We start from the raw sequence: 20615 nt of genomic DNA on the forward strand, positions 1-20615 counted from the left end.
GTTCATCTTGTTGAAATCTCCAGAGATCAGACCCTTCTTGATGAGTTCTTTCAAGCTTCCTTCAGCTGGGTGGCCCAATCTCTTGTGCCATAGCATTATGGAATCATCTGACACTGCATTGCTTTCTCCATCAACAGCCTTAGCCTTCAGATAATAGAGAATATGCTCTCTGTCAGCCTCCATCATCACTGCATCTCCAGATTTAACAAACAATTTTCCTTGACTCATCAATATGGTGAACCCTTTCTGCTCCAGCATTCCCAATGAGATGAGATTCCTCTTCACTTCTGGAATATATACCTCACCCCAGTTAGGATCTTTATAGAGCCATCTTGTAGGCTTAGCTTTACCTTCCCTATTCCTCTGATCTGACAAATATGATTGTTTCCAAGAACAACCGTACCCGATGCTTCTTGAAGATCATGAAACCAGCTTCTATTGGGGCACATATGGAAGCTGCACCCCGAGTCCATTATCCACCTGTGACTGACCCCACTGTCACTAATATTCATAAGTTGAGCCGGGGGATCAGCACTCTCCACACAATCAGATTGGTTGTGTCCCTCAGAGGCCATCTTTCTCTTCCATGCATGACAATCTTTCTTCAAATGTCCAGGTTTCTTGCACCAATAGCAAGCTCTGGTTTCCTTCTGAGCATCAGAGCTTGAGGGTTTAGAGCCCTCAAACTTCTTCTTGAAGTTCTGCTTCTTGAACTTCTTCACATTCAAGGCCTCTGCAGCTTGAACATTGGAGCTTGCAGAGCCTCTGTTGGCTGTCTTCTGGAGTTCTTTGGCCATCAAGACTGAATAGACTTCTGCATAGGTGATAGGTTTATCTCTTCCATAGATAATTGCATCACTTAGCTGGTCATACGAGCTAGGCAAGGCATTCAATGTGAGAATGGCCTTATCCTCATCTGAAATCTTGACATCAACAGATCCCAGGTCATCAATGATTTTGTTGAACTCCTCTAGCTGCTCAATGATGGACCTATCTCCAGAAAAACTATAGGCATACAGCCTTTCTCCTCTGGTTTTGCAAGAACTGCGGCCAAGCCTTGTTGAATCAAAACCGCCTTCATCTTCATCTTCCACAGGCTATAATCATTCTTGCCTGTGAACTTTTCTGCATCAAGCCTTGCTGCCATCTCTGAAACCGTTTGATCCTCTGCAAATCAGCTTCAATATCCCTTCCCACAGACGGCGCCACTTGTTGGGATTTACGCACACACAAGGCTTTCACACACTCAATAAGATCACACACACACTCACTGTTGTATGAGATCACACAATGCAGAAACACACACACTCACACTTTGAGTATTGAAGATGATAATCTTGGAGAGAAACTGGAAAACTCTTTATTGATTGAACTCTACTCTAAACTACATACACGGTGAGCTATTTAAAGCTCTACAATCAAGTAGCAACTGCTACTAACTAACTACAAGAAGAATCAAGAAAGCAAGAAGAATAACCGCTACATCTCAGCTAACTAACTGCTGCTCCAACGGCTAGTTCGGCTAGGTTGCTTCTTCCTTCTCGGTTCAAGACCGAACTCCTTCCTCGGCTCAAGACCGAACTCCTTCCTCGGCTCAAGACCGAACTCCTTCTCGGCTTACAACCGAACTCTTCCTTCTCGGCTCACAACCGAACTCTTCCTTCTCGGCTAGTTCCAGCTCAAAGCCGAGCTTCCTTCTTCTGCCTTCTTCTCGGCTAGTTCCAGGCTAGTTCCAGCTCGGTAAGCCGAGCTTACCGAACTTTGCCTTCTTCTTCCAACTGAAATGAGCACTCCATTATTACATGGAGTATAATATATATACACAAGTATATTTTGTATTTCGGATTACTTTGAATTTTAAAATATCCAATCAGATGTTGAACACTTGAACTTTATAAAAAATCCGATCCGGCCTGAACATTCAAAACAATTTGGACCAACTTTTCTTGTTGCACTCAGATGTAATCAATTTTGACCTGATACTATGATTTAATTTTTATTTTTAATAAATATCAATCAATTGATATATTAAACTGCATCTAACCCACAAATATGGAACCACTACATAAGATGTCAGGAGGACCGTTGTACCATCACATAAGATGAGAAATATATTAATAACTACATAGCACATAGGTTTGAATTTAAGGTCTTTTGTAAAATAGAGTGTTGTGGTATTTCAATTTTGACAATTAATCAAGTAATCAGGCGGAGACCCTTCTAGTAATCACACTTTGTCGCTTGAACAAGTAATTTTTCATGTTATGACCAAGAGATATAGGGCAAACCAAACGTCAAACCCCTAATATGTCAATATTAAAGTGATTGCTACATTAGGTAGGGCATGTCTAAAAGTGTTACATTATCAACAACAAAACAAAGTAAGAAAATGACAATACCCATCAAACACAGCAACTCACCTATTTACTCTACATCTAGGACATCCCAAAAGTGGCTAGTCCCCAAGAAAAAGACCAAAACATCCAAAACAAAATGAGCAACATTAGTCAATCAACCATTACAATACCTGAATATGAAATTAGAATAACCTAATAGGTTTATCCTAATCGTCGTCTTCAAGGGAATGCGCTGAAAGGTGATCACACATAGTAAGGGCAGAGGTCTGAGCCCATCTATATGTCGGAAATCCACTTCACGGTCACCTCCATGACGAATATGATCTAGTGACTCTAGCCATATATACTACGTTGCGAGAGTAAGCGAATGTATGCCATCATTTATCGAAGAGTACCCTAGCCATGCTTCAATTGTTGCATCCGGTGGTCCAAGCCAATCTAAATGTGTGGCATGCTCCGTAAATAGCAATAAGCATTGACTTGGAACTAAGAGCTCCACGTCAAAGCTAAAAGTAGCTGTAAAAGAACCATTGAGTATGTTGTTCGACCAAGTCCAAGTGTTCCTCTTGCATGTCCCGATGCAATGGTGAATGAACCATCAAATCTTGAGCTTGACTCAGGAAAATGAGTTTTTAAACAACTGTATTTCAATTGTATGCGAAATTGTAAATCATTGTGTGTAAATATTAATGTCGTAATTAATGATTCTATAGTTGCAAATCTGTCTGTTTTAAAATTTAAATAGTTGAATTCATTTCATTAATTGTAACTTATCGGCTGATTAGTCTAATTGGTGCTTCAATAAGTTATATCATGTCATAAGTTAAAGGTTTTAGCTGGAATCAACGAATGAAATCATATTTTAAATAGATAAAATTAACTAGATTTACTCAATCAGACACATAGTAATTAATTTATTATCTTGTAATGAACCGCGAATATGTTTCTACTAGTATTTTTTATAAATGGCAATTAGACAATTAATCTTTGTTATATTAATCTAAATACGGATGAATTCACAAGCAAATTTCTTAATTTCGTATTAGTGGATAATCTAAAATGAAAAAAAGTGTCATGTTTTCATAGACAGAGAAAGTACTATTAGACCTACCTAAGAATACAAAATCCACTTCGTGGAAGCCACAACTCTATGTTGGAAGTGTGTGCACGACAGCTTTCATTCGAACAAAATGCTTCCTAGTTCCTTAATAAAACGAAAAAGAAGTAAAACAAAAGCATGGATCTTTCCTCGTATAAATATTAGTAGAGCAGTTACATCTTGATGAAAACTGCTTCATTTCTACATGTTTGCTCTATTCTTTACCGACATTATATTTGGAGAAAAGAGAGCCTAACCTAGTTTATCGGAGCACGGTTAGATCAACTATTGCCTTTTTTTACACTAAAATGTATACACTGTCCAGTCAATAACGACCAACTGCATTCCTCCGAATACGAAATCATAACATTCCTCCCGCGTTTAACACTTAACAGAAAAACCTCCGTTTCTGCAAACGAATCCAAACTAGATCAGTAAGATTGTCTGAGTGAGGCAGTGCAATTGCGAAATTGAAGCACATGCCCTGCTCGGCTAATTGACTTACCTGAAACTCGGACTCTCGCATATTCTCCAGAAACTCTGCTATATGGAGCTGCTTCACCACTGTCGCGTGCAACACCTGGAAACAAAAAAAGATACAGTGTAATTCATACCAGCCAGAACTCAGCTGAGTAACGACCGAATCTGGTGGTGGATGATTACCCTCTTTGTTTTCTCAAGGTCGCACTCCATGTTCTTGATCCTATCAAGAGATTGCTGAAGAATTTGGTCCTTCTCAGCTGGAAATTCTCTAGGTTTGCTGTGGAGTTCTTCCAGCAAACTTTCAAGTCTTTGGAGACGCTGTATGCATGGACGAACCATCTCCTCTCTTCTCACAGCTCTCTCGTGGACGTAATGGTTGGTTTTTGGTTCAGGGTCACTCCTTACTACGTTTGGTGGACAAACATTGCTCCGTCTCTTCGAATATTCGATAGGTACCTTTTGGGCTAACAGTGAAAGCTTGACCAGTAAAAACACTAACGGTCTGGACATATAATGGAAACTTCTCTTCACGACTTTCATGGTATGCTTTATGGTACCTGACACAGCCCCAAAACACAATCTTAGGCAAAAGAGTAGAGTATATGGTTAAAACAATTAATTAGTGGTATAAAAAGACAAGAGGACTACATACACTCACAATTAGCTTTCTCAATTTACTTGGATCAAAAGGTATAAATAAAAAATTAAGATAAAATGAACGAGCTATAGCTAATCAACATGCACCACACAACAAGAGAGACACATCAAGGAGAAAAAAAAAATCTCTCATACTTGGTTTGGCATCAGCATCTCTATTTCTTGCACTGTTCATATACATAGACTCATTATCCTGTCCATACTCATCATCCCCATCACTGCCCACTGCACTAAAATACTCACTGGAACTGCTATAGGTATGTGCATCTGATCTTCTGACCTGAAAAAAAGTTATCAATTTATGCATGAGTAGGCAACCACACTGCATTGCTGCCAACAAAAATTCCACGATGACCACAAGAAGAGAGGTGCGTGAAGAGAGGTGCGTTTTTTAGTTGGTATGTGCAAAGTGAGCGAGAGGAATGAAGGGGGAGGAGAGAGATGGAAGGAGGGGGGGAAATAAAGTAACCATATTCTGTTTACATATTGTGCAGTGATATATTATTGAATTACTAATAGTGATTTGCATGTATCATACTCACTTCATGAACAGAAGCCAGTTTTGAATTCACCGAGCTATTTAGTTTTGTTGGTGAAAATGGATCATCACCATCAGACCATGATTCAAGAGTAGAGATATCCCCGCATTTACCCTGAGAATGTGATATACCAAAATGTGACACATGGTATAACAGAAACTAAAAAATGTCAGTTATGAAAAAAACGCTACCTTCAGTGTACGGATTTGAATATATGAGTCACTTGCTGATTTTGCAATATGCCCGACAAGAGCTGGTTCTGCATTGAACATAAGCTACAAAAGGACAATTATTTGCATTAGTAAATAACTACAGATATACAGACTTCGACATCTTGAGCAATGTTCTGCAAGTTGCAATTAGAAGTACGCAAACTGCTCATAATTTTGCTAACCTTTTGTATCTCTGGATCATTCCACGGACCCTTATTAGATCTTAGGCAACCTCCCTCAGTATTGCAAGAGCATGTTCCACCCAAAAACTCAGGTAATTGACTATGGATAAAATGAGAAACTGTTAGATGACATTTTGTTGGAAAACACATATGAGCCAATGCAGAAGAGAAAATTAAACCATGGATCAATGGCTTCCAGTAGTTTTCCTGAAGACTTGGGGTCCAAAACCTGTTTGACAAAGAATTTTTAGATCAATATATGTCGCTGGAAATGGGACAAACAGATATAAGGCATGAATGGATTTGCATATCCTTACATGGATTTTAGAGAGAGTTTTTGGATCCAAAAACTTCTGTGCAGCAGGCCACAGAACCTTCTTGAATCCAGTTCCAGCATTAACAATGTACAAAGAGTGAAGAGTCTGTATATATAAATGGAAACACTTAAAAAGGGAGCGCATAAATAGTCTCAAACCAATATTATCCCTAGAACGAATTGACAACAACAATAATAACAATAATGATGTTTGTGGTGTTAATACTGACGATGACAATAAAGATGATAATGATTACCTCTGGGTAGTAACTATTATCAATCTTTGTCATGGAAGCCAGTAAACTAGTAGCAGTCTTAGTGAAATTCTTTATCCCCTGAAATAACCATCATTGACATTATTCTAGACATCTAATTTCAAAGTTTGTCAACAAATGTGAAGACAAGAAATGTAAGATAAAACTAGAAAACAAATTCCTGAGTTCCCAGCCACTCAGAGAACTATTGTTATAGAAAGGGATGCTCCTTTATTTGCAGAACACAAGAAGCTAGAAAAGAAGTCAATTAAAGCAAAACATAGGATGTAAGAGTCTTTTATTAACAAAACCCAATATAATTATCAGGGAATCAGGAACTATAACTGTTTCAGAGTTGAGTTGATTGACTAACCAGGCCTTGTACATCCAAAATTGTGGTGGAAGAACATATTCGCCTCTTTGCAGAAACAGAACAAGCAGGGAACTTCTCATATATAACCTTCTCAAACTCCTGAACATGATATTTCAAATACCGTTCAATAGAAGTGATGCGCATTAGTTTGCCAGGGTGGGCCCTCCCAAGCCTTTCAATGTATATAGGTCTGCCTTCTTTGTCAACACCATGGTATCCTTGGGGATAACATTGTAAGACTTCCTCCAGCTCTGTAAATTTGAAGTCCTGAAGCAAATGATTACACATTTCATCACTAAAGGTGAAACAATCACTAACCCCCACCTAAGGGTGACATATGTACATGAGTGAGGAGATATCCACTCAGAACTGCTTTTCATCTTTTATAATGTATACCACTTACCTCCAATATGGTGTCCGCTCCATTCTCTTTCCTCCACTGAAGCATGTCTTTCCACATCTGGATGGTTTTGTCAATGTTGAAATCTCTTGCTCTCAGGAATCTGTATACAAATCAATATCATTAACAGTTAGGTTACTGCAGAAAAAAGAAAAGATGAAGGAACCTTATATGACATGGTGAAGATGGGGGAGTGGCAATTACTGGTGCCCCGACCTCCCCACCCAAATCCCTGGTTTCTTCAACAAAAAACAGACTTCAAAGATGAAATGAAATTGATTACTAAATATTGTTGGAAACTTCTCCATATAGTCATAAATTACCATCATAGAACCAAAAAAAAGAACCACAATTCATGCATCAAATCAAATCATACAAAATGAAACACAGCATTTCATTTGCTATGATCAATTATCATCATGCAAAAAAAGGGGGTTAATTCAAATTGTCCAGGCAAAATGATTAAGGACTAATAGCCAAGTTCCTGACAGTGTTACAACTCTTGAAAGGTGAATATGTTAGGATCCAATAACTACAACTGATCGAGCATCCAACAGTTCCAAATGCTCTGAAGTCACTTATGCCGCTGAATGGATATATTATTACAATACTGATCGAGAAAGTCAACCCAGAGAAAAGCTCACCTCAACAAAGTATGGTAATCATCATGTTTCAGTGGCAGCAATTCCCTATCTAGAAGTTTTTGACGCAAGTCACAGACGGCACTCTCCTCTCTTGCATCGCGTACATCCTCAATGGAAATGGAAGGCAGGCCAAAGTGAACTTTCCTTTTACCTCTTTTCTTGAGAGAATGAGTGAACTTATTTGAAGCATTTATAGCCCTTTTCCTGAAAGCCCCAATTCTTGATTTCCTCCTCTCATCATCTGAGTTCTCACAGTCTGATTTGCTCTCCCTTGTTTCGTCATAACCATCGAATCCATCCTGGCCTATCACATTGAAGAAGTCAAGAGCCAAAAGCATCATTTCAGAGCTTGTTTCTGTCTTCAGATAATGGATCATATAATAGGCATTCATATTAAGAAAAAGCAGCAGCTTATTAGCCACGCACCTGACATTGTCGCCAGGACCAAGATGTATAGCTCAGAGGAGAGGATATCAGATTTTCAAGGTTAAAGTCGCCTGGTTCGCAAAGAAAATGATTACGCCCAAGCTGCAGTACAGTAACAATAAACAATTGTATTGGCAACAAATTTGTACTCCATAATCCAATGTGTAATCAACTGTTTATTGCCAATTGATTCCTCAAACTAGAATAAGATAATAACCACATCAAAATAACAAAGGCAAGTTCAATGAGAGATAGCCATGGTCATCATCAAATTAATCTTATCAGAAAACAGCTCAAATTTACGCTACCGTCAAAATAAATTGGAAGACCGAATTCCATTAGTGAAGCTAGATCACAAGCACAACATTCCTCCGGTTCTCATAATCTACATCCACAATCTTCATAAAAGGAGAAATTCAATAATGCAATTAAAATATCCCTCGGATCTCGCATTCGCATTGCATTTAGATTCAAAAGGCTTGAACAATAAAAAATTACACGCACACTACAAACGATTCCACACATATATCCGCGCATACAATCAATGCGATTAATGGATAATCACGAAACGCAAAGCATTTAGCCATAGCAAAACTTACACTAAACCGCAGAATCCGTAGCAGCTGGATCACAACAGCGAGAGCCTACTGCATTGATTTCTTCGGCCTTCAATTCACAGATAAGTGCTAAATTTAGTTATATAAATAAAATAGAATCGGAAGCGAATTTTCCTCGAAAAATAAATAAATAAGGATTGAATGAAAACGAAAGATCTAACGACTAATATTATATAGGGATAGGGATTAGGGGGAATGTGTACGTATAGGTGTGCAGTGTGTACGTCTTCTCCTTCAAATTTCAATCCTCTGTGCTGTATTTTGCGGTCTCAGCCAAATCATATCAAACTTTTTTTATTTGGTTTCGTATTTTCGGCATTGCTGTTATTTGTCGCACCGCTGCTGCCTCTTTCAACTGCTTACGTGTCATTTTCCTTTTTTTTAAATAACTGAGGAGAGGGGGAGGAATCTGCTGCCGTGGCGGTAAAACCGGAAGGAGAGCGAGGAATAAAAAAGTTACGGCGTGTCTGTAATTTTGCACTTTTTAGGTTTTAAACGAGGTAAAAAGTGATTCCACGGCCTACAGACTACAGTGTACCCGCCATATTTTATTAATTTTCTTTTGGAATCTAGGTAAATTTTTTACTACTAATATTTACTGCTCCATGTTGCTCCCTCCGTCCCTAAGATGATAGATTTCTTGAGTAATCGTTAATTTGTTTAATTGGAGAGATAAAAAATGAGTGTAAGTATTAAAATAGAAAAAAAAAGATAATATTTTAATATAAGTGAGAAAAAGTGATTGAGTGGATTAATTGGTGAGAGAATGTTTCCAATAAAGGAAATGTGACATCTTAGTTGAGACAAACTAAAAAGAAAAATATATCATTTTAAATGAGATGGAGGGAGTATATGAAATCAATTTTGCCCTTATATTTATAGGTAAATACTCTCTCCTTCAAGCAATAGGAGTCTTATTTAGTTATAGCACGGATTTTAAGAATATAAAGAAAAATGAATTGAATAAATTAATACTAGAATATTGGTCTCATCTATATATATTAGTTTTATAATAAAATATAAATATAATAAGTTGGTGAAATGTGAAGCCTACTTAGTATTTATAGTAAAATATGACTCTTATTGTACGGACGGACCGAAATGACAAAATAAAACTCTTATTCTGAGCCGGAGGGAGCAGGTGATAATGGAATTCAATTGCCACAAACAATTTATTGTGTATACGTAAAAACACTTAAATTATTTGTATTTATCCATTTTATTTTTCTCTTTCAACCAAAAAATCAAACTAGTTGTTTTACCACCGCTTGAATATTTGCGTCAAAACTTTTTAGAAGCATTTAGTATTATATTATTATCATTATTTTAGATCTTCCACTATTTCATACTCCTAGTTTATACTACTATGTTTTGTTCATCCTATATTTTATATTATCGACGCTATTAAATTCTTCAAGTTTTTTGATATGGTTTAATTTGTGAATATGCTTTCAATCACTATTTTAAAGTTTAAGGGCACGAATAAGAGAAAGTATATGGACAAATAATTGAATGCAAATTTATAGACAGTAGATTATTAATGCTTCAATTTTATAGTGTAATAAATTTGATGGAAATATTGCATATACTCGTGATAGTAGTAAGGGATAGTATTTGTTTAATTTAAAATTTTGGGAGGTAACACTAGGTTTATAGAGTTAGTTGCGTTAGTTACATAGGTGGTCAGGTTGAGAATTTATAATCGGTAAAGGTGATACTATTTCCATAAAAATTTCGTTTTGTTGCTATCATCATTAATTACGAAATATCCGATGATATGGAGTACTGTACAAAATAGTATCTTCGTCTTAAGTAATCGAGTCATATTTATTCAAAAAATTCATCCTCTGACTTTACTACCTTCATTTCTCTTCACTCTCTAACTCTACTATTTCCATTATGACATTTAACACGTGAATTTCTTACTCTTGTGTCCAAAAAAAATGCCCTCAACAACCTTAGGACATAGGAAATATAGTTTATTTTTAGGATGATAGTACAATATAGTACTCCATCTGCCTCAACTAAGTTTAAGTCGTATTCATTTTTGAGATGTTCAAACTAAGTTTAGTCATTTCTTTTCTTTGACAAAAAATCCAATTATTCTTACTTTTATTTCATCATATACTTTACTCTCTCTTTATCTTTCCAACTTAATAATCCTTCCTACTTTTCAACACAGTTTATTAATTTTTGTGGTCAAAAGTTTTGACTCAACTTAATTGAAAGGTTGGTAGCAGTATTTTTTTAGGATGATACAAAATGTAGTTTGTTTTTCAAACAAAATAAAAATGCAAGTTACTAAACTTGATAAAAGAGTCAATGACTCAAATAGTACATTCAACCCACTATGCTCGGTCTACATACAATTATTTATCTTAAATGAAATGTATATACATTCAAAGGCCATTAACTATACGTCTATATACCGTTATAAGGCATTGGCCACTATGCTCGGTCTACATACAATTATTTATCATAAATGAGAAATTATATTTAATAATTTAGGTGGTCACAGAAAATGTCAAACAATTAAAAATCCATGGGTCAAAGATTTGATTTTATGTACTTACAATTGAAGAAAAATAATGGAGTAATGTAGTGTAACAAGGGATTGGGTTATGTATATGTATAGTGGGCTACAAGGTAGCAGTGTTTAACTTTATGCATGTGGAGAGTTGTGTAATAATTGTTGTCATCCAAAAAAAATGTCAGATCACTGGTTTCAAGCTATCACATTATTTCTATTCAAAAATATTTTATTGGGTGACATACCTAGATCTTCTTCTACCCAACACCATTGACAAAAGAAAATTAAAATATAGGGGTTTCTCTGATTAAAGCTGTATTGCAAAATTGCAGCGTTAGGTTGGGTTTTGATTAAAGTACAATGTTGGTTTTGTAGGTTAATGTTCACATAGGAGTACAAAAAACAATGGTAAAAAGTTGATATCCATGAGAAAATGAAAGGAGAAATGGAAAAAGTGAGGGCAGAAGAAGCAACATTGAATGCAATGTACAGTATTGTATATAAAGTTGGATGATGGCTTTTTTGTTACTCCATATTATCTTCATAGTATTTGAGATTATTTTGAAAAGTCTCATCATTTGTGGAGTACTTAAATTCAATAACAAGCAAAAACAAGGGAGGCTACAAACAAGGCTATGGCTCTGCTGAAAAGAAAAGAAAACCCATGTTTCAATGTATTGGCAAATCAATAAAGTTGGAGTTGGGTATAGATAGAGTAGAGGGAAGTGCATATATGAATAAAAACAAAAAGGGGAGAGAGAAAAAATAGGTTTTGGAGAGATGGGAAAATAGCAACTTTATTGTGAGAATATCTTAAGTGAAGGGAATCTAAAAGATTTCAAATCTATGGGGCAGATTTGATGAATGGTTTCAACTGGCACAGCATGCCAGCCCTACAGAATGGTTGTGGGGTCAAATTTGTAAAAACACTATCCTTCAAGGATTTTGGGTAAATGGTAAAAAAAAAATTATTGTCAACTTTCTGTTTATTCCACAAATTTCGAAATTGGCACAATTATATCATAACGATATTTTTCTCAATAGTTCCATAGCAAAAAAATTTCTATCATGCTACGTTTATGTATTTATCAACGAAATGCGTTTGTAGGTAAAAATTAAATAGATAATTAACTAAATGTATTAAATGAAATCGTTTAAATAGTCAAATGTTTTGTTCGCATGATATTTTTTATTTCCCAAAAGCATACATAATTTCTCCAAGTCATAAACTATGGGAGTGGGTCATTTCCCATTTGACATTCTTTCTCACACTTTTTCCTCTCTACTTATTTCCCAAATGGAAATGAATAAAACAAAGTAGGAAAGGGGAATGAGTTTGGAATGAGCAATGAAGAGAAGCGTTGAAAAGGTTAAAAAGGTAAGAAAAAGAAACAAGAGGAATTGGAGATGCGGACGGCACGGTCGAAATCACAGAGCCTTGTCACTTTCACACCTCGTTGCAGACATGGACACCACAGTAGCTGCTGGGGTCACTCTCCCCCTATATATGAACATGATCAATATTCATCATTTTTTTTTTTTGTTTATTTATGTACATTACAATATTGATTGACCTCATGTGAAATACTCCCTCCGTCCCGGGCTACTCGCTCATTTCCTTTTCGGCTCGGAGATTAAGGAATGAGTGTATAGGAAAGTCAAAAATGACGGCTGTAGGTGAAATTTTTTACTAAAAATGGAAAGAGTGCAAGTAACTTGGGACGCCCAAAAAGGAAATAAGTGCGAGTAGTGCGGGACGGAGGGAGTACTAGGTGGGGAAATAGGGAGTAGGACAGTGCAAAACAGACTAGTTTGGTGCAATAAATGAGATGGAATTGAATAGGAGTCAGGGGAAATTATTATGAAATTATGAATCTAGTTACATAATAAATGAGGGTTGCAGCCAAGCATCATCATCATCATCATCCTCAATATTAAATGCCACTCACACACCAAGGGAGGATTGGTCGGTGCAGACCCCCATAAACCATATTGCCAATCATCCACTAATTATAACCATAATCATAATTTTACTTTTTATTTTACGCTATTAATTAGTTGTTGTTGTTGTTGTCCATATATTTTTGTCAAATTTAATGTAATTGTGACTTGTTCTCCTAAGTTCAACTACCTCAAGTAATGTAGACATCCAACTATATCGTTTAGTACATCAATCGTCTGAATTGTTTAGGTATTTTAGTTGTCCCCTTTATTATTAATTTGGGTCAATTGACAATCTTTTGAAAAATGTACATTTGAGAAATACTCCATCCGTCCCACTTTAAGAGTTCCAGTTTACCATTTTTGGTGTCCCACTTTAGGAGTTCCGGTTGAAATATTACACAAATAGTAATAAGTCTCACATTCCACGAACATTTTTCCACTCACATTTTATTATAAAACTAATATACGTATAAAAGTAGGACTCATATTCCACTTTCTTTTTCACCAACTTTCCTTCATAATATTTCTTAAAACTCGTGTTGAACTAAAATGAGACTCCTAAATTGGGACAGTGTAATTAATTTATAGTTAATACACGAAATCGTAAAAATTTATTCATACAGACATAGTTACTCCTATACATATAAAAAGCTAAAAAGAAGATGGGGACCTATTAAATCTTTTTCTTGGAATTTTTAAGGATATGATGTTGCATACCATTTTGTACATGTAACTGTGGGGACAAATCTCACCCCTCATTCCAAACTGTTTTAGTAACATTTTAGGTTAGAAAAATATTGATTGATAGCTAGCAAAATTCTCTTGTATTATACTCCACATAACATATTGTAAGCAACACCATAAGTTTTACTGTATTAATTAGCTATTTTAGGACTAAGGGCACTGGAAACGGCACTGATTATTCTAGTGTTAGGCCTAAACCCTAAAGTTCTAGTAATTTCATGTATATATGTGAATATCTATATCTGATTAGATGGCTTAAATGATCCAATTTTTCATGTAAAATAAACTTGAAAATTGAGAAGAAGTCACATGCGTACCAAATTGTTGAGACATGGAAATGGAGAAGATGGGAGTTTGGTAAAGTCTCTTTCGAATGAAAACTGAGTTTGATCAAATACGAAATAGGATGAAAGTAAACAAACAGAACAACACAAGCAATGAAACTGTAATAATTTGGTTTTATACAATCTGTAGTTGCTTCACAACAGAGACGTTTCGAGTGTGCCCCCACCTTTTTTTCGATTATGGACCACTGCTTTGTATTTCAAGATTCCCTCCTTATTTTAACTTTATTATTTTATTTGTATTTTATCAAATTCATTGCTACAGAAGTGTAGTTAGTGGTGGTATTCAAATCATTCGATTTTTTTTAATTTAATTTGACGCAGTATTTATGTTTTATGAATTTGTGTTTGGAAATACAAACTGGCTCTTCTAGCTCAGTTTTATGAAACCTGTATATAAATTATGTAGTTGCATACCTGCATGCTTTTGAGCACACAAAACTTTCTCTAACCATGATTTAGAAACCTTTTTGTTTTCAATTTTTACGCCATCCATTCATAAATATATGTCTCACTTTGACTTATTACTGTGGTCAAAACATGATACTATAAAAAGTTAATAAATGTTAATCTTGCATAATTTTATTAAATTTATAATTATAAAAATAAATATGATATTTAATATTGCCAATTCAAAAATTAACAATAATCAATATATTTTGATTAGTTTTTAGTTACTTGTGCACGATCTAGAATTGAAAAGTTAAAACCCATATTCTTAAACTTTGGATTGATGAAATTGATAGTCAAGCCCAATGATGTAGTAAGGCCCGTTCTCCCTTTAAAAGTGACATGGATTAAATTGATTGTTGTTTTAAATGAAGCGCATATTTTCAATATTACATTAAATCTCAAACTATTTATCACTTTTAACTAGAGTGCATGTTAATCTTGAATAATTGATTTTGTATCACTTGTACCATTGTACGACACTACTACTACTACTATCATCCAGAAGTGAACCAGAACAGATGGCTTGCTGAACTCCGATAGTGTATGGTGTCAAGTGAGTTTTACTAAAACACGACTCAGCGTGAAACCAAGTGTGCCCATGATACGAAGTGGCAGGTCTACAAGAGGGGAGATCGGGAGGTCGTTTGGCCGCCGAATTCGGAAGAATAGCAAGGAAGATTTGGAAGTTGTGGCTGGCACAAATATCTCGGCAGCTTTTGTTAGGAAGATTTGCTTTCAATATCTCGGCAGCTTTGTTAGGAAGATTTGCTTTCAATAATTGATTTTGTATCACTGGTACCATTGTACGACACGACTACTATTATCCAGAAGTGAACCAGAACAGATTTACTAAAACACGACTCAGCGTGAAACCAAGTGTGCCCATCACTTCTTCAGGTTTCCGAAACTAACAAGATGAAAGATTTTTTGAGTAAGCACTCACAAGCATACTTCTTGCACTAAAATCTTTTTGTGCTGCAGATAGTTGATAGGTTAGAGCATCCACATCCGTGCTCTTGCCAACGAGCACAGATGTGGACCCGGACCCACTTTTACTCCCTGCTCTTAAGCAAGAGCACAACACCCACACCGTGCTCTTCCGCAAGGACATGCTCAAGGGTCCCACCATTCTATTATTCAATTTAAATAAAAACATTTCACAATATTAAAATGCATTAAAAATAACCGGAATAATATTACAAATTAAAAAAAATTAAAAATTACATAATTAAAATCCTAAAAATTAAAATTTTCTTCATTAAAGTCTTAAAAATTAAAAATTACATAATTTAAATCCTAAAAATTAAAAATTACATAATTAAATTCATAAAATTAAAAAAACCCACTACTCGTGGCCGAATTTCGTCCAAATGAATGATGAATGTGTGTATTTGTAGATGATTTTGGGATTAATTTTTTTTAAAATTTTAAAAAAAAATTCAAAAAAATGGTAATAAAATCTGTATATTTTTGGGAATCCAAAAATATATATTTTTTAATTTTTAGTATTATTTTCAATTTTTTTTTAAAAGAAAAAAAAAAGAAAATGCCAACGGCCAATAGAAACGCGTCACGTCGCCCTGCTAGCTGGCACGGACGTGCTCTTAGCTAAGAGCAGCGGCGCCGTGCCGCTGGCACGGGTGGACGGACAGCGGTGTGCTCTCCGCTGTGGATGCTCTTAGTAATACCACGACTAAACAAATTAGTTTGTTAGGTAATTACACAAAAAGAAAATACGCTGATTAACGTTCAACTATAGCAAACAAAATTGTCATTGTTTCGTAACATAAATAACTAACTCGATCGCCAAGTTGTTTTATTCAACTAATTAATATTGTCCTAATATTCAAATGCAAAGAAACGCGTAAGCCTATATATCCCGCTCAATTAATTAATCGGCTGCAAAAAAATTTAGAACAACATCATGGTAAGAAATAATTAAGAAATTCCAAACTTTAAATCGGTAAAAGTTCAATTAATTTCATCCACTAATACATGGTTCACCCATACGACCGAACACCATGTATAAATTAATTTTTGAATTTCGCCTGCTTTTAATATATCAATAAATGGGTGCAGAATGGCCTATTTATAATCGGCAATTAATTAACGCTAGCTATATATTTTAACGAAACATAATGCGATTATTCATATAATTAATCAGTAGTATCAGTATCATCATAGAATTTGTTTCATGAAATAGCTAATTTTATTTTAACGATACATAATGCAATTATATTTTAACGAAATGTCACGACTGCATTTTCTAAGGATAGAGAAGACGGGGAAAACGTGATGAGGGGAGGGAATAAGGAGCGGGGAAGAAAAGGGGGACGCAATGAAAGACAACAATAAAGGACGAGATTGAATATGAAAACCCAATTAACTTCAAAAAGAAATATTTTGGTCTATCGAATAGTTAAACAACGGATTAATGTCTCAAGGTAAATAATTTCATAACGTAGTGTGGGGAAAAATGAAAGACTTTATCAAGAATGATTCGAAACAAGGCAGCGGAAAAATAAGTATCAAAGGAGAGTCATAGGATGACGCCCATGTATGAAGACACGTCGCATCCGGGAATTCCTAAAGCTCACTCAACATCCACTGCAACATCCCGCTCAACCTGCACATAGGGAAAACATATGCAGGGCTGAGTACTTGTTATACTCAATGGGCTCTTGCCGAAAATATTTTATAACAGTTATGTCATCCAAACCAGTGAACTCGAGTTTTACATGTAGTTAAGAAATATCATCGAGAACACAAAAACATTTTCATAGTCTGGCCAGACAAAACAATCTCCTCACTTTCTCATCAATCAATCAATCATTCACATCCTCTTACCATAGTGCGACGAAAGTGTGGCCACACTATTCGCCCACGAGACCGGTCGACTTGCAAGGACGGCTCCCGATCCCACCTGTGTACACAGCCTGATAGGGTTTGCGGCCCTACTCAGACCCGAATTCGTTTATCATAGCCCTATAGTCTAATGGAGCGAACTCACAAACTAGGCATCAAGCACAATCTCACATAGTTCTATAGCCTAACGGAGCAAGCTCAAACGAACTAGGCATCAAGCACAATATCAACATAGCCCTATAGCCTAGCGGAGCAAGCTCAAACGAACTAGGCATCAGGCAACAATCTCAACATCAAAACAATCATGGCATGACATAACACTTTAAACCACCCTTATAGCTCCACAATCATATTTTTGAAACGTAAAAGAGTTTAGTAAAAGAAAGCCCACCTCGCTTGCTTAGACAACACAATACGCAACTCAAAAGCAACCCTCGTTCCTTATGCTCACGTACGCACAACAACCCTTGTCAACACCACAACACAATCATCCTTCCATCAATACAATTATCATGCATGCCCTAACGTTCCTTTCATCGTCTCTTCAATTTACCCATCCCAAACGTTCACAACCATAACGAAACAACACCGTAGCATACATCAACGTATAACACATAACCACATCATAAGATACATTCCTAAATCATACATGCATCATATAATTCACTCAAACTTGGCAACAAGTGATATTTCCACATAACAATAAATCTGGCAGAACTGCGCGGTTGGTTTGAAAAATTCACCAAAAATCCATCCGATGTTCAATGAGGCTGAAATTTTCACGCAACTCAGAAGACACTTCAAATTTCATCTAGTTCAAAATTTCACATCAAAAGGAGGCCATTTGGTTGGTCAAATAGAAAACGAAACTTTCTGGGCGAGAATACAAGTTTCTGGCAGAATTGCGCAGTCAACTTCAAAACTTTATTAAATATTCATCTTTCGTCAAAAGGGGCTGAAATTCACACACAACACAGAAAACACCTTGAAGTTTACTCAGTTAAAATATCGTGTCAAAATTCGATCGTTTGGTCAGTCAAACACAGGTCGGAATCCACTTTTCGAACACCACAGTTTTCAAGCTTCACAATTTCGAAATTAGGGTTTCTTCCTCATTCATCCAAACACAAATTTTTCATGCTTCCAACACACAATCATTCTTCAAAAGGTTCTCACAATCAAGTTCTCATATAATCACACATCATTCACAAATGATTCATTCAAACTTCACCCATATTCATTCAAAATCGCATATTAACAATTGTTCTCGTACAAACACAAATTCCCACCGATTAATTATGCGATCTAAGATTGCTACACTCACTATATGCATGAAGGAATCAAGAACAAGGTTTCGATGGAGAAGATGAGGAAAAAAATTCAATTATACCTTCTTGGATCGAAAACCAAACGGTAGAAGCAAAGATTGATGCAATTCGTCTGCAACTCTTGAAAATCAAACTCCAATGGATGCAAGAACAAGGATTGGAAGGAATTTTGGAGAGGATGAAGAGAGGGAGGGAGAAAACGTGTGGGAGGGAGAGAGGCGTGAGAATGAGGAAAATAGGGTTAGGGTTTTTTTTGTTCTATTTATACAAGAATTACTCCCCCACTTAAATAAGACAAATTAAAAATTGGTGGAAGAAAAAGAATAGGGAATAGGTGTGTACTTTTGAAGGAAATTGAGGTTGTGGGATTTTTTTTGACTAATTAAATAGAGATATGGTTCAAATCAAATTTATTTGGAGAGAAAGAATCCCACAAAATAGGAACAAAATAATTCAAGAATCTCCAAGTAGAAAAGAAGGAGGGGGTGAAAATTATGTTGGTTTCTGGGGATTACAAGAGATAACAGTAGGGCGTAATACAACCCAAAAGAAAGAAAATGAGAAACAGAACTAAAGAAATTACAATAGAAATCGAAACACCACCCCCAATAGTAAAGACGTATCCACTTGTTGAAAGTGAGTCTCTATTATCGGATATCCAATTGGCATCACAGTACCCTTCAAGTACCGGGGGGTATCTCGAGAAGTGTAGCCCAAGATTTTGAGTATGTTTTAAATATCTCAAGACCCTCACAAGAGCTCTCCAATGCTCTTTGCTTGGATTGCTCGTGTAACGACTCAACTTGTTCACGGCACAAGCAATGTCAGGTCGAGTGCAATTAGTCAAGTACATAATGCACCCGATGACCCGTGCATACTCTTCTTGTGCAACGGGCTCGCCTTTGTTTTTGCTCAAGTGAACGTCGAGTTCAATTGGAGTCTTAACTGGCGCCATCATAGGCCTTGAATTTATTCAATATCTTCTCAACATAATGAGATTGTGTTAAGATGATTCCATCAGACGTTCTCAGAATCTTCATTCCAAGAATTACATTGCTAGACCCATGTCTTTCATGTCAAAGTTTCTCTTTAACATGGCCTTTGTATCGTTAATTACTTGAGTGTTACTACTCAAGATTAACATATCATCAACGTATAGACATACTATAACATGGCCGTTATTAGTGCTCTTGATGTAGACACATTTGTCACACTCGTTGATTTTAAACCCATTTGATAACATCACATTATCAAACATCAAGTGCCACTGCAATGGCGCTTGTTTCAATCCATATAGAGACTTTACGAGCTTGCATACCTTTTTCTCTTGTCCAGGTACTACAAACCCTTCGGGTTGCTCCATATATATTTCATCTTCTAATTCACCATTTAGAAACGCGGTCTTTACATCCATTTGATGAATCTCAAGATTGTGCAATGCAGCAATAGCGAGAAGCACTCGGATAGATGTAATCCTTGTTACAGGTGAATATGTATCGAAGAAGTCATGTCCTTCCTTTTGTTTAAAACCTTTACTACTAATCGGGCTTTATACTTATCTACTGTTCCATCGGCCTTAAACTTTCTTTTAAGGACCCATTTGCATCCTAAAGGTTTAGCACCTTCGGGCAAATCAACCAACACCCAAGTGTGGTTTAGCAAAATTGAATCAATTTCACTTTGAACAGCTTCTCTCCAATGTAACCCGTCTGGGCCATCGAATGCTACTTTTATAGATGTCGGTTCTTCATCTAACATAAAAGCAATGTAGTCAGGACCAAATGTTTTTGGTGTTCTGACCCTATTACCACGTCTTAGTACTGTATCATTCGGATCAGGCCTTGCACG

At 36.1% G+C, this 20615-nt stretch overlaps 1 protein-coding gene across 7 annotated transcripts; it reads right to left on the bottom strand.

Moving 5' to 3' along the window:
• Positions 1-3582: 3582 nt before the first annotated feature.
• Positions 3583-8889, bottom strand: LOC121756906 (phosphatidylinositol/phosphatidylcholine transfer protein SFH13-like). Of its 7 annotated transcripts, XM_042152336.1 has the most exons (17): positions 8763-8889; positions 8542-8608; positions 8251-8340; positions 7943-8044; positions 7517-7820; positions 6876-6975; positions 6473-6739; positions 6103-6180; positions 5847-5951; positions 5709-5758; positions 5530-5629; positions 5327-5410; positions 5139-5249; positions 4732-4876; positions 4120-4496; positions 3962-4036; positions 3583-3865 (listed from the first exon to the last, which is right to left on the bottom strand). In XM_042152336.1, the coding sequence occupies exons 4-17, from the start codon at positions 7947-7949 to the stop codon at positions 3845-3847; spliced, it is 1824 nt and encodes a 607-aa protein (XP_042008270.1). In that variant the 5' UTR covers positions 7950-8044; positions 8251-8340; positions 8542-8608; positions 8763-8889; the 3' UTR covers positions 3583-3844. The 7 variants fall into 7 exon arrangements, with proteins under 7 accessions (XP_042008270.1, XP_042008268.1, XP_042008267.1 ...); XM_042152334.1 differs by lacking the exon at positions 8251-8340 and having other exon boundaries at positions 7943-8013; XM_042152333.1 differs by lacking the exon at positions 8251-8340.
• Between the last annotated feature and the right edge of the window lie 11726 nt (positions 8890-20615).

This window comes from Salvia splendens, chromosome 12, assembly GCF_004379255.2.
Source record: "Salvia splendens isolate huo1 chromosome 12, SspV2, whole genome shotgun sequence".
In the NCBI taxonomy this organism is placed as follows: domain Eukaryota; kingdom Viridiplantae; phylum Streptophyta; class Magnoliopsida; order Lamiales; family Lamiaceae; genus Salvia; species Salvia splendens.